The sequence below is a fragment of the Anarrhichthys ocellatus genome, unplaced genomic scaffold (genome assembly GCF_004355925.1).
Source record: "Anarrhichthys ocellatus isolate YVR2014 unplaced genomic scaffold, GSC_Weel_1.0 scaffold160, whole genome shotgun sequence".
Classification (NCBI taxonomy): domain Eukaryota; kingdom Metazoa; phylum Chordata; class Actinopteri; order Perciformes; family Anarhichadidae; genus Anarrhichthys; species Anarrhichthys ocellatus.
The window spans coordinates 305,180-320,543 of NW_022280190.1; the positions used below are offsets into that span (position 1 = coordinate 305,180).

General features: G+C 42.9%; 1 protein-coding gene across 1 annotated transcript; it reads right to left on the bottom strand.

Moving 5' to 3' along the window:
* Nucleotides 1-1,638: 1,638 nt before the first annotated feature.
* Nucleotides 1,639-14,104, bottom strand: LOC116400300 (DNA repair protein XRCC4-like). The gene is made up of 6 exons (XM_031878079.1): nt 14,094-14,104; nt 13,365-13,667; nt 12,797-12,928; nt 12,132-12,265; nt 7,634-7,757; nt 1,639-2,810 (listed from the first exon to the last, which is right to left on the bottom strand). Exons 1-6 carry the CDS (start codon nt 14,102-14,104, stop codon nt 2,717-2,719), a joined length of 798 nt encoding a protein of 265 aa, XP_031733939.1. The 3' UTR covers nt 1,639-2,716.
* Between the last annotated feature and the right edge of the window lie 1,260 nt (nt 14,105-15,364).

Consider the following 15,364-nt stretch of genomic DNA (forward strand, 5'->3'; position numbering starts at 1 on the left):
TACGTCCAGCTGTTAAACTCTCCTTCAGAAAACAAGCTCTGAAGAAACATCAGGACATTAACGACTGGAAATATGAATCAATATTACATTATGTTGCAGCAAAAGTACTTGTACTTCATACTTTAAGTACTTTGCTCATAATACTTCTGTACCTTTACTCAAAAGTTGCTGCAAACGACGGATTTATCTTCACTATTGTCTGATCTGATTATTACTTTTACATATGAAATAACAAAGCGTCTCTCGTCTACATTTCTACAAACTGTCCGAATAATATTTACTGTAAAATAAGAAAGAAAAGCAGAAATTCTTCACATTAAAGAAGGCGGAAATTGATCATGAAAAAAGTTTCTTATTAATTTCCTGTTTCTTTCACCTCTGCATGCAGATTATCAGCCGTACATACATGAGCTCATCACACGTTTCTGTCTCTGCACTGAGAGTATTTTATTAAGCGTTAATAATCAAACAGCTCAGTGTCGTCTTGTTGCTGTGAACTGCAGTTTCACTTCTTCACAGGAGACTTCAGAATCAGTTTATTTCTGTTATTTCTTTAGTGAAAGCATTCAGAGGTCATTGTGAGGTCACAGCTGTGTGGTGAAGTCTCTCGGGAGTGTCATCACTGTGGGATCATCATCAAACATGCTCTGAAGCTAGTTTAGTAATGTTGAGACAACTTCTCAGAGTATTCTGTGCAGGATTCTCGTCAAAAGGTTTGACACTTTAAGCTCTTCTTACCTTATAAATACGACTATAAAAAAATAAATGAGAGAAGAGTCCAGAGGTCCGGATCCTCGTGCTTGTGCGTCTCCTCAAACTTCCCCAAAAGAAATCCCCGGATGCTGCTCCGCTCTGCAGATGTTCCCTGCTCGCTGCCCGTTCCTCCACTCAGCACCGGAGCAAGTTCAAATCCACTTTACACCCGCTGTTATGAAGGGAGGGGGAGGGTCCACACGACTCCCCCCACAATACACCGCCCAGCGCCGAGGGAGAGAGGGGGGGGAGAGGAAGGGAGGGAGAGAGAGAGACAGAGAGGTGTAGAGAGAGGAAGTGAGAATGGAGAAAGCCTGAGTGGGAGTGAGACATTAAAGTGTCCCTCCTCCATAAAGTTGGGAGGACTTGAGACGGATATAAAATAAATAAAGATTAAAATAAGTTTTTGTGTTCAGGGAAACAAAGTCGGGTTTTTCGTGGACGATATTACGTTAAAAACCAAAACCAATGTTAGGTTCAGGTAAAAAGAACAACAGAATATATTTTGTGACTATTTGACGAGCCGTCGTGATGCTGGTCTGATGGGTCGAGCTCCAGAACCCAGTACCGGTCTGAGACCACCTGTTCAAACCACTATGAACCGTCAGTGGGGTCAGCGCTCCAGGGTTCAGTTCAACCAGACCAGAACAGAGACCGTCTGAAGATGTGCTGCGTGTTAAACAATGATCACGTGCCTCTAGAAAACCAGTTCGCTTCAAGTTCAACCTCTTCAAACAGAGAACCAGGAACCATCAGAGAACCAGGAACCATCTAACCACCGACCAGTCCAACAAATACACGACAGAATCACTCTCATAGAAGTCAAACTAGTAAATCAACTGACGTGGAAAATCTGTGGTTTACTTTCACAAAAACACAGAAACAACTTGTTCACACCGTTTATTGGTACAAATGTTAAAATGTGAAATTGTAGAAATCATAATTAATTTTGAGTTCATGAAGATCGATACAGAAGATAAGAGTTCTTCACAGATTTTAAAACACATTTAGATTCATCAGAACTTCAGACGGGCGACAAGTTCACAGAAAACCCTGAAACACAGGACACTGAGGCTCCTTTAGGTGGTTCTCGAGCAGTCCTTTAGATCTTTAATTGGTTCTAGCAATCATTTAGGATGTTCTCTGATTCCTTTAGATGGCTCTAGTGATCCAACATGATGTTCTACGATTCCTTTAAGGGGTCTTGGGGTTTATTTAGGTGGTTCTAGGGTCAATTTAGATGATTAAAGCAATCATTTAGGTTTCTTTAGGTGGTTCAATTAGTCCAATAAGAGGTACTAAGGTTCCTTTGGGTCATTCTTGCAATCATTTGGGATGTTCTAGGTGTCCTTTAGTGGTTCTAGTTGGCCTAAGGGAAATTCTTGGGGTTCCTGATGGCGGCTCTAGCAATCATTTTGAATTTTCTAGGGTTCATTTAGGTGGTTCTAGCAATAATTTGGGATGTTTGAAGTGATTCTATAAGGTTCTAGGGTTCCATAAGGTGATTCTAGTGATCCATTAGGAGGTTCTAGGGTTGGGATCGTTAGGGGTCCTTAGATGGTCCTAGAGTTGATTTAGGTGGCAGTGATCCTTCCTCAGGTGATTCTAGCGATCATCTGGGATCCCAACACGGTTCTAATGATCCTCTTGGGGGTTCTTGGGTTGATTTAGGAGGTTGTAGTCTTACTTTAGGATCCTCAAGTTGTTCTCCAGATGTTAGGGATCCTTCAGGTGGTTGAACATCATCAGGACACATAATAAGTGAATATATTGTTGGTTCTAGAGACAGAGACACAGGTTTCTCCTTTATTTGTCACCCATCTGTGTTTCTACAGGAACAGTTCCTTATCAATACATTTGCTGTGATCCATAATTCATAAACTCAGTATAAAAACATGACCCATTACCGACAGTCTGAACCAGTGTTCTCTCTCTGTGCGGCCACTGGAACCAGTCAGAAGGGTCAAAAGTCATCAAACAGGTCCTCTGCTGCCGCAGCATCTGAGGGGCGCTGAGGGGGGGTCTGCTGCTTACTGGATCCTGCAGGGGGGTCGGTCCTGTGCAACACACACACACACACACACACACACACACACAGATCAGTGGGCTAATGAGGCTGGTTTACAGGAGAGTTTTCCTGTTGAGACGGGAAGTGTATCATGTGGCCCCAAAAGGAACAAGACTAGAAACACATGGGCGACTTTTATACCTGTGTGTGTGTGTGTGTGTGTGGTCCAGCGGCTCCCCCGCCTCATGTTCTCAGGTCAGTCTTCAGCTGTATAGAAGCTCATATATTCGGCCTTTACATGAATGTAACAACTTGTGATGTTTAGGAGTCAGGAAACAAGATGTCAAGACGTAGGAGAGGAGGAAGGAAGCATCCCGGTGGGCAGCCAACCTTCTCTACGTCAGCGGCGGCTGCTTTGAAGGACTCACATCATCAGTCACAAAGGAATAGTTTTGTCTTCCTTGTGGAGGGTTAGATGTTTCTAGTGATTCTTTATGAGGTCCGAGTGATCCATTCGGTGATTCTAGTGATCAACTAGGAGGTTGAAGGCTTGATTTAGGTTCCTTTGGTGCTTCAAGAGATCATTAGGGATCCTTAGACGGTTGTAGTTAGTCTCTAGGATGTTCTAGAGTTGATTTATGTGGCAGTGATCCTTAAGGAAGATCAAAGGTGGATTCCGGAGGTTCTAGCAATCATTAAGAAATATTCTAGGGTTCTTTTAGGTGTTTCTGGGGATGCCAACCAACACTATAACGCCTCTGGAAGCGGGTAACTCCCCCGTTTTAAACCGTCCAACATGGAGCCTCTCCCTCACTGACGAACCTAAATCCCAGGTGCGGAGAGGCCCCGAGCTCCTTTAAATCGTTACCAACTGGATGACAAACAGCGCTGCGCTGCTGGAACTGGTTAAGAGGGAAACAAGAGACGTGTTCACTGGAGAGGGGGGGGGAAGCTGTGCCACGGAGGACCACCGGAGACCTGAACATATGGGGCATGGTGGGGGAAGGGGGGGGGGGGGACGCGACGAAAGCGGCCCCAAGAGGTGAGGTTAAGCTCCGGCATTGGGCACTCGGGGAGCCCCCACACAGAGCCGGTCCGCTGACGTACCAGAGCCGCAGCACGAACACCGATTATGTGCTAGTTTGTAGCTTAAAGAAACTAAACGGAGGCTCAGTTCGGAGTCTAAATGAAACCCCAAAGATCTGTCACTTAAGGTTCAGTGAACCAAAGTACAACAGAAAAACATGTTTTTATTGAACTCTGACAGTTTCGCTGTATTGACGAACCACTAAAGTATGTTTTGAGAGAAATGTATTTCCTTTTAATCAATCAAACACACAAACAGGACTTTCACTCAGGCGACCGCTGTTCATGTCCTGTGTGAGAGCAGATATCAACGCCGACTTCTTTCATTTACGTTCGTAACTTAAATAACACAAAAAAAAAAAAAAAAAAAAAAAAAAAGCCAAACCGTGAAGTTTTACTGAACCTAACCAAGTAGTTTTGTAGCCTTTTTGTTTTGTTTCAATTGACAACATCAGTTAGCTGTGACCGTAATCCGGGAGGTTGAAGGGTTCCTCAGAACCCTTTTTTTGAGAATGCAGTTTTGTTGAATGGGAACACAATTGTTTTAAGAGATTGTGTTAAAAATACGAGGCTGTCTGACTAGAAGACGAAAAACAGCTGAGTCACAAACACGCCCAACAAAAGACATTTCGTACCTTAGCTAGCTTTAGCTTAGCTACAGCTTATGTTCAGTAGCTCGCTACGATGAGCTGTTTGAGGGGAATAAACACAAATTCATGTAAAATCAGACATCAATGTGCATATTTTAATGGAATGGCTGTGACTCACAGGGTTGAGTAAACGGTCTCTAGAGAGCTGACCTCTGAGAGGAGTTATTTGATTGAAACTTGCAGCCACTGGTCAGAAGCTGCGTGGAACTTTTGATGTTTCTTTCTCAGATCGTTTCTTCTGTTTTTTTAAACTCGTCTAAAACAGAAACATGATAAAAATACATCATTTAAAAACACAGAAATATGTCTCCTCAGATGTATCTTGTTATCCTCCAGAGTTTGGGAACCACAGCTTTAATGGATTCCTTCCTCTAACAGAATCACACAGAACTTCATCCACATGTTCTACAGTTTGTTACAGCTGATCGGATCAAGTTAGCGGCTCACAGCTCCAACAGCAGACTATAAAAGCTCTCTAGAAGTCTCATGTCTTGTAGTAATTATCTGTGATGGCTGGGAGCGATGTTTGATAGTTTACAGAAACCAGAAGAGAGTTTCTTTTCATGGGAAAACTGTCCTCTGACATCACAAACACTGATCTGAAGGACGAGTTCACAGGAACTACAATGAGGATTTAAACAACAACCAGCTGATGAAGAACTCATTATCTAAGTGAGTGTTCAACCCAGAGGATCATGAAGAGACTTGTTGTATTAAAGGAACAGTTCAGCTTATTCGATTTATTTCTGAGAGTGAGGATCAGAGGGAGCTGGACTCCAACGAGTGAAGTCAAAGCTTCATGTGTTAAAGCTGCATTCTCTCTAGTGTCCACCAGGGGGCGACTCCTCTGGTTGTATAGAAGTCTATGAGAAAATGACTCTACTTCTCTCTTGATTTATTACCTCAGTAAACATTGTAAACATGAGTTTATGGTCTCAATCTCTAGTTTCAAGTCTTCTTCAATACAGCAGCCCTGAACCCCTGCAACCCCCACACACACCCCCACACACACACACACACACACACACACACACACACTCTTCTGCAGCCGCCGTTCGCCAGCTCAGAGGGAGGCAGCTTCTGCATCCAGCTGCTCATCAGCTCACTGCTGCTGATGATCCTCACCACTACCAGCTACTGGGGATGGCACCACTTCAGCCTTCTGCATGTGGCACAGCTTACAGTCGCTGGCACTCGTAGGAGCTTGGACTCATTTACCGACCACCCCCATCTCTGTTAGGAACGATGTCAGATTGAGACGTGTCTTTGGAAAGATTTCTAAATGGCCACATCCCAAAAAAAAAAAAAAAAAAAAAAAGGGGTCAGCTGGCAAATGGGAGATACCGGAGGAATAAGAGCAGCGGTGTTGTGAGGTTCATGGGACAAAGAGAAGGAGAGAGTTGTTTCTTTGACTGCTTAGTTTGTCGTAAGATCTGAGAAATAACGTCATTCACTGATATCCAAAGAGGTCGGTTCACTTTCTCACTCCACTCTGGTGGCGTCTAGGTTTTCAGAACATCGATCTGGATTCAGACAACAATTTGCTCAACGATTCAAATTAGTCTCCAACAGAAAGTTTGTGGAATTTAGGAACAGATTTCTCTAAAAACTGTTTTTTTGTGAACAAATTCTTCTCAATTTTATGTTTGATTGAAATCAGGCGACTCCTCTGGTTGTGAAACACAGAACAATGTTCATGAACTTTAATATCTTCAGTCATTGATGAAGTTTGTTACGAAAATGATGAATAATGACAATATAAACTCACTAAATGGAAATAAACCTCAACAACTTTTAAGGTGGAAAAAGTTTGTCAGTTGCTCTGTTGAGTGAGCTGCATTCTCTCTCGTGTCCACCAGGGGGCGACTCCTCTGGTTGTATAGAAGTCTATGAGAAAATGACTCTACTTCTCTCTTGATTTATTACCTCAGTAAACATTGTAAACATGAGTTTATGGTCTCAATCTCTAGTTTCAAGTCTTCTTCAATACAGCATGATGTTCATTTAGTACATTATGGTCCATTTAGAGTCACACAGACCATAAAGCAGGGGATGCTTTAGGGCGGGGCTTACTGTTAATGTTTGTGGAATTCAGGGAGAGATTTCTCCAAAAACAGGACAATTGAAACCAAAACTCTCCACATAGAGAGAAGTAAACTCAAAGAGATCCTGACACTTGAACACATGACAGCACGGGAGCTGATGCAGCCTCCTGGTGTTTTCCACACTCATTAGTGGAGCCGTGAGTCCACATAAAGTCCACAGTGGAAAAACGGCTCTTTCAACTCCGCTCATCACCAGCTGGTCCGCCCGAAGCCGAGGCAGCATGTGTTAGTGAGCTTAAAGAGCTAGAAACAGATAGAAGAGAGCAGCAGCAGGGATCATACAGCTGCTCCTTCACCACCTCCTGAAAGGAGAGGAACTTCTTCTTCTACACTTCTGTCCTACAGCTTCCTCCTTTAGTCCTCAGAGTCCAGTAAGCTCTGCAGCATCATGTCAAACACCATAAATAAGAACTAATTGTAGTCGTTGTGACGTCTCTCGTTGGTTTGTGGATGTTTTGAAGCCTCGAGTTTGGCGATTTGGCCGTCGCCATCTTGGTTTTTTGCAACCAGTGAACAGGAAGTGACCATATCTGGACTGAGGAGGAGTGATGTAGAGACGTATACGTCTCTGGTAGAGACCTGTCAATCACTGTGTAGCCCCGCCCTCTCAGTTTATATGTCATCATAGTGTTAGTTCAGAGACCAACAGATGTTTGTTTGCGTTCCTTCACATATTTACATCTCTGCTTGTGTGATCGTTGAGCTGCAGAACACCGACATGAAAAAAAAAAAAACTGACAAAAGAACTTTTATGATGTTTGATTTTCCAGTTCAGGAAAACATAATAAACGACATCATCTCTACGACTTTTGTTCTTTAGTAAAGAAGGGAGGTGTCAATTTAAACTTTAGTTGCAACAATAAAGTGCATTTAAATAGATTTAAAGTGTGTTTTTGTGGTTCACACCCGGCTACACTTTACGAGCCAGTAAACCGAAACCACAGAGCAGCAGGAACTCCTTCACATCGTCACAACAAACACTCGATGACATCACACGTGTGTGTGTGCGCGTCGGCGACGTCGTCGTGTACCTCTTCCTCTGGACGCTCGGTGGCTCCGGGGGTCTGAGGTGACGGAAGCGCCTCTTGCGACACGGGGCCACGTCTGTGATGTCCTTCAGGCCGTCGTCCAATGGGCTCGCAGCAGCAGAGCGTCCTGACGATTATCAGATAAAAGAAATATGATCATGAATACATTTCAAATAATCTGGAGCCTTTGACGGAGAACATGTCCACGCCTCTCGTCTGTGATGCAGGTTTCTGATCCACGTTTTACGTCTCATTGACAACGTTCACACCAATATTTCACTATTATTCTGAATATAATAACTATTGAAAGTTATTACCAATGCAGCATTTTCAGGTTAAAACGTGTGATATGTTGCTATTATTCAGGTGTTAGGAGCGTTCTCTGGACATCCTTTACTGCAGTCTGTAACCAACAGTCTCTGTTTACAGTCGGTTTGTTTGTTTGAACACAAACCGTAGAAACAACGATCTGCACATCATTTCATCAGTTTTTATAACTTGCAGAATCAGAAACATTTGACTGATTCCCAAAGGAGAAAACGTTACGTTACAGCTGCTCTTATACCTAAAACATAAAGATGTGAGAGAGATAACGGACGGTGTAAAACGTAAAGGTACATAATCTACAACTTAATTAAAGCCGAGTATACAAGTATATTATAGAAACAAGAAATAATACAAATACGTGAATAAAACACGTCGAGTAGAAAAGAGGTTCCAGAGGAGAGGATTGACGGGCGGAGCCGCCGTGGAGGAGTTCTGCGTTAGTCAGAGGCTGAGCAGCTGCACGTCAACAGGAATATTAGTGAATATTCATCTTCATGAAACAGCTCAGGAGGAATATTGTCTCTGTTGTTGTGCATGTAGACGTAGTCGGTGACATAATCTGGGTTAGATTGTTTTTAGAGACACTTGAACTTTTATATTCTGATCTTAAATGCAGGACAGATCTGGTTAAAATGAAACGATGCTCTCCAGCCTCCAGGTGAGCAGAAAAGAGGATTTTAGAACATCGAGTAGAAGAGTAAGTGATGTAGAACGCCACACATTCTTCTTCTATTGTTTGAACATCTGCTTTGTTGTCAGCAGCTGTCCTCCATCCTTTAACGGGACGATGTCCAGGAGTTTACGGATCAACAGAGAGGCTCGGCTCTCAATCGGCACCTTCAGCGATCAAAGACGACGCTGGGAAACGTGGAAACATTTTTTAAATTATACTTTTTCTTCAAGCCCGTCGTCTGGTTTCCACGTCGTCCTGCTTTCTTTAAATGAAGCGCTCGGGTCTGTAAAGATGTCTGTTAAACCAGAGACGGATCACAGTGCAGAGCAGGTGAGTCAGCGGTTCCTTCTTCGTTAAGCTGCTCTCATCAATATTCTATAGAAAAGATGGATTCAATGTGTAATTCAAGGATCATTTCTTGTCATTATGTAACTCAGGGTCGCACAACGACATGCAGACGTAGCTCATTCACTACGAAAGACAAACACGACAAACAACAAATGGAATCAGCGTTGCATTGCTGCGTTGCTTCTCTTTGCATCAGGAGGAATGCAACAGAACTGTTCTCTGGGCAATATGGCCGACAGCTCAACATGAAGAACTCAACATGAAGGAAACACTGCACGGCAACACCGACTGCGTTTCAGCAAAAAGAGAATTATCACAAACGCTTCAACGTCGTTCAGCTCATTGATTTAAGTTTTAAAGCCGGAATCGTTTGCAGCAGCAGGAAGCTGAAGAGAAGAAGAATCATCTGGAGAGCAGCTGGTGAACAAAGAGCAGCTGAGAGGTGGTGGAGACCAAACACAGAGCGAGAAGAGAGAAGACTGGAGCAACGTAACGTACCAACGTTGCTCTGTGTGTCTGTTGGATGTGTGATGAGCTGCTTCAGCTTTAGAAGGTGAGAACGTCTGACCTCACAGGTTCCACTTTATGCACCATGAAGTGTTTCCTGTTGGTGAGGCTGCCTCCTCTTAGTCGATTAGTCCACTCAGGTTTCTTTCTTCCATTAGTTGTTTGTTAGTAGAAATAGTTTATAACCAGTGGCGGGCTGTGCATGTTATACCTGGGCCTTCTCTGCTGTCCTGCAGCTGAAATACCACCTTATAACCACATGATGGCGCCACAGCTATTATTCATTTTTAAGCTGTAACCATGTACGTCTTCGTATTAAACCATTCGGTACGAGCCGTTTGAATAATGATAGAGCATTTAGAAAATGCAAAAGCCTAAATTCAGGATAATATAATGTTCTCAGCTGGTCTGGCTGTGGGATCCAATGTCATTCCTTAATGACAAGCCGCGACCCAAAGACATTATCATAGGATTTTACTTTCACAACTTCAACGTACTGCTCTGCAATCTCTTTCCTCATCTCAGCCCCCCGTGTCATGGTGCATCTCACTCAGTCAGAATGCCCATATTTGATTGGCTGAGCTGCATCACGTGATGTGATTCACTACCCATCAGCCTCTGCTGTGAAGTTTCATTTCACAATAGTCACGTGCTCGCCCACTGACCAATCACAGCACACTCTGTACCTCGCGGCAGAGCTACACATGGACACTGGCGGCATGTAATGCAGACGTCATTATAGTCCAGCTAGAAGGCTCTGACACGTCAAAGAATACGCCCAACATGTCAAACTAAAGATCTGATTGGTTGAACACTATGCCAATCAACAATATCGTCCCCATTCACTTAAACTGCACATGGATTCACTTGTGAGTCTGCAGGCCTCTGCCTCTGTTCTTACCTAGAGACACAGAGGTGAGATCTGATTGGATGAAAGCTCTACTTAAAACAAGCTGCACTGGAAGCAGAGCAACTGAGGAAGACAGTAGCTGTGCAATGAGAACATAAGATAATGGGAAAATATTTATATGAATTATAATACATGTAGTGTATTTAAGAAACATTGTTAAATTATAAAATAGATATAACTTTGCGATTCTGTTTAGACCAGCAGAGAAGGCCTTGACGGCCCACCACTGTTTATAACAGTAAATAGTTTTCTTCTCCAGACTGAGCAGCAGAGCAGCAACACATCCAGAGTATTTGGGATGTTTCAGTGAAGCTTCTTTATACACAAACCTCTCACTTCAGTCTTCTTTCTGTCGGCAACAACACAAAGCCCTCAGACGGGTGAAACAACCCGGAGAACCCCGTCTCCAAAACAAAGAGCCTGGATTCAAACGTGTGTGAGGAAGTGGAAACCACCCCGAAACGAGGTGACTTATGTCATATCTCATAACTCATAACACCTTCATCCAGACATCCAGCCTGCTGCTGCTCAGACACCAGAGGAACGTCAGCGTCGGGAAGCTGCTCGGGCTTTAGAGGAGTTTTGGGACGTCGGCTCCCGGAGGCCCCGCGTTACATAACTCCTCAGTGATGTCATGGTTAGTTCTCCCCGGCATGAAAAAGCACACACATACTCTGCTCCCATGACATCATCATCATCATCATCATGGCTGTGTTTAAATAAACGGGACTTTTAACCCCAAAGAAGTTTTGGGGCGTTTTGTTTTTTGCTCTCGTCACATTTTAATTTCTCTGTCGCCTCGTTTTTAACTACAATGAATGTATAATAGATATTATATAATGTCTATTATATGAGAGTCATGCACCTTTATGGAAACAGAAGAATCATGAGTTAAAGTGAACGCTTTATTAGAGGAGACATTAATAAGAGAACATGAAGAATAAAGTGTTTGTGATCGTGATAAACGGTCGTTTTGGTGATTGTTGCTTTTCTTTCCCAGCGGTGAGTTTTGGGGTTCAGAGGGTTAAATGTGAAAATACGCAAAAGCAACTTTGTGGCACTAATTATGAAGTCTAGCATTTGGTCACGCCCCCTTTAGTGATGTCACAGCAGGTGTTGTCCATCAGCCGTGGAACAGCTGCAATTTTGACCTCTTTTCTTCTGCAGATGTTCTTCCTGTCGAGGATCCATCAGAGCTGCTGCGCTCACGTTATGAAGACGTAACGGAGAACACGGTCGTGAACTTTCAGCCGATAACTAACGTTCATGGATAAAGTTCCTCTTTTGAATATAACGAATATGATTTAATTATTCTATTGGGTGTTTTTTTCATGCTGAATGACTTTTTTATAATAAACTTATGATCTCCGGTAAACACAAGAATTAAAATTGTACTTTGTGTGATTCTTTGTTGGAGTGTTAGTCGACTAACAATTATTTTATTTATATGTTGATTGTTTTATTTATTGTTTTTTTTACAAAAACCTGTTTCTTGTCCGTTAAATGTGTAATAAAATAAATAAAAGATGATTAAAGAGATCAACTGTTTCATGAAGCCTCATGGTGAGAAATCTGATAACAATAAAGAAGTACAAATAAATAAAAGTTAAACATAAATGTCTAAAATCACGATCAACGCATGAAGCGTCTGCTTAATACAGAGGAACTAATCGGCTCTGCTGATTGGTGTTGAAGGGGTTAATGGAGGTCAGACGATGAAGAGCTGGAGGTCTTACCTCGGGATGATGAAGTGGAGGCTGGAGTCACCTCCTCTGGCTCTTCATCAGTACTTCCTCCATATTCATCTTCCTCTTCCTCGCCTGCTGCTCGCTCACATTTTACCGAATCATCATTTTTCTGTCCTTCAGAACTACAACAGAGAGCAGAACACCACCAATCATTCATAAAACACTTCAGCTGTCACATGACTTCACCACAAAGAGGAGATGAATCAGAACTGCAGTAATCACAGGAACAGGCGTCACAACTCTTGAGCAATTTGTTGAGCAACTAGAAAAGTTTAGTTATGTGTTGAAAATGTGACGTTGAATCATTTCTCTCGTTTGAAACGACGTAAAGTGTGCGAGACGTTGAGAAAGAGTTACAGTGAAGCATGAAAGGAGAGGAAGTGTTTCAAGCATCATGTGAGCAGTTGAAGCGTCGGTCAAAGGTTTAACACGCCAACGAGGTTCAGTTGATGTGCTGAATACAGCTGAAGTGTTAGTTAGTGGTAACATAATCCCTACTTGACTGAAAGCAGAAGAAGTGTTGAAGAGAAAGAGATAAAAGCAGTTGAAGTGTTAGTTAGTTCCCTGAAAGAAGTAAACAGTTGAGCGTAAATAACAGGTTTAAAGGAGAAAGACCAGGTGACGTGTTGAACGAACACCAGGAGGCTGAATACCTGCTTTCCTGCAGCTGCGTCACACGTTCCTGCAGACTGCGGATCTTTGCTTTCTTCTCATTGAGGACCAGAACAAAGCGAGAGTACAGCTCCACCTCCAGCGCTCCTTTAGCTGCAGCGTAACGCTTCAGTCTTCAGTGCACAGCAACACACACACACACGCAAATCATCATCTTCATTTACAGCGTTGGAAGTATTTAGTATTCAGATACTTTACCAAAGTAAAAGTAGAAAATGCACACTGTGAAAATACTCCACCACGAGTAAAAGTATTAAGTATTATCAGCACTTGAAGTAACAAAAGTAAAAGTCCTCATTATGCAGAACAGCCTGTTAAGAGTCTGGTTTCCTTCAAACGTAGATGATATTATTCTGTCGTTAATGATGTATACATGTTGTGTATTTAGTGAATAAAGAGCCACGTTTACTTGCTTGGTATAATACTGAGAAGATAATTCTCTAGCGACGAATAATGTTTTACAAACACTATCAAAGTACCCCCCCGTCTGGTTGTTCTGTGTTGTTATTCTGCTTGTTTTGGGTTATGTTCTGGTTGTTCTGTATTTACTCTGCAGTGATGCGTTGCTGTTCCCGTCTCAATGTTCGGTTCTCCTCCTCCAGGTTCTGGTTGTGGTTCTCCAGCGTGTTTCCTCTCTGCAGACTGTGGATCAGTAACTCTCTCACTGCCTCCGCCGGCTCCAGGACGACTTTCAGCAGAGCAGAACCCAACCTGAACTGAAGAAGGTAAAGAAAACTAACCAACCAGGTCACAGAGAAACAGGAGGTCACTGCTGCTGTAACCGTTACTAAAACAATGTAAAACGACCCATAAACGCTGCAGACGGGATTCAATTCTGAACTTGTTTTATCACTTTAACCTGTGCGCTCCATCTCCGAGTTTGACCTGGTCAATGTCACATTTGGACCGTTGCATCCTGGGAAACAAAGTTTTCTCTCAGACATGTTTACACACATAAGAGGCCAAACGTTGACCTCTGACCCTCAGCTCCCTAAATAACTGACCTTTACGGAGGTAAACACAGCTGAGAGTCTGAACAGACGACGCAAAAAGAGAGATTCACAGAAATGTGGTGACGGATCAACATAGTCAAACAAATGTTGGTAGTTTACGTTTCCATAAACGTTTCTGAATCAAGAAAAGTTTAATTAATATGTTTCATATCAGACTTGTATCACATTAGCTAGATTTACTTACGAAGCGCAAAACGACGTTACATTACATAAACAGTGGCCTCCTGGGTGAAAGTCCTGTTTGTTTGTCCTGGCTGTTAGTTACCATCGTACCATTAACTCCTCGCCGTCAGCAGACTTCTTTGCCAGGAGGAGAGCAGATGGGAGGGCCGGAGAAGTAGTCTGCCAGCGGTGGGGAAAGAGGAGGAGGGACGTGGGTTGAGCTAGCTAGCTAGCACTAATTATTCTCTCATTTTTTAACAGTACATCCATGTATTTACCTACTTTATTGTAAAGACAAATGACAGCAGCCATGCTGAGCTTTATTCATACGTTACAACACTGGTTATAGTCATCTTGTGGAGGCTATATGAAGATATTACTACATTATTAGTGTCAATGGATGCTGAATTGCTTTAAAGCTGGCGAGCTTTGTTAAGCTGGAGTTCAAATGTTTCATATCAGACTTGTATCACATTAGCTAGATTTACTTACGACGCGTCAAACGACGAAGCGCAAAACAAATTATTTTTCACACAAGTAACACTAGCAAGAAGTTAACTTAGTTTGCTTCACATGTTTCCTCAAAGTCACAAATAACCATTCAACAATCGGACAAAAAGTGAGCAAATTTCAGACGTTAATTGGCGAGATTGTTGATTTAAATGTTCTATTCAAGTCGTGAACTGATATTTGTGAACTCTGCTGAGAGGAACAAACGTCATCATGTGACAGAACTGTGGTCGTCTCATATTTTCCCTCCCTCTCTTTCTTCTTGATTATTTAAGAGTGTCTAATATTTGCCAGCTATTGCTTCACCGCCTCTTAGAAACGTTCAGTGAATAATGTGAGACACCGGTCGGTTGGCCGGACCGTGTTGACGTGGGCACCGGTTCTCCCATGTTGTCATGGAGACGCTACTGTTTCAAAAGCTGCTTCTGACTCATCGACTCGCTGACTCGCAGCAACTGCTGAGCGCAGCGTCACGTATTCTGAGCTTACAGCCAGAGCGAGCGAATGTTTGAGTCGTTAATAAACCTGCATGTTTATGGACTTCTTTTACTCAGTACAGAGTTCAGACTGCCAGCTCAAATCAGCTCTTGCAAGTCTGGAACGTTCTAGTTCTACAAAAGACTAGAAAGTTCTAGTCTTCTTCCAAGTGTCTTGCCCAAGGACACATCGACATGAACTGGAGGAGCCGGTGGATCTTCGATTATAAGACGAGCCGTTCTACCTCTGAGCCACAGACGTGAGTAGCTACCTAGTGAACCATCTCACTTCCTTTTTAAAAGAAACCTTCAGACCAGGAGTCGTCCTCCGGTTCTTTAAGAGAAGTCAAAGCTTCATGTGTTAAAGCTGCATTCTCTCTAGTGTCCA

What these genes read in the sequence shown, in the direction of transcription:
- LOC116400300 (XM_031878079.1), bottom strand. An exon ending in ACGCAGCTGCAGGAAAGCAG is followed by an intron (nt 12,266 to 12,796) that starts GTATTCAGCCTC and finishes TCTCTGTTGTAG; the next exon opens with TTCTGAAGGACAGAAAAATG. An exon ending in CTCCACTTCATCATCCCGAG is followed by an intron (nt 7,758 to 12,131) that starts GTAAGACCTCCA and finishes GATAATCGTCAG; the next exon opens with GACGCTCTGCTGCTGCGAGC.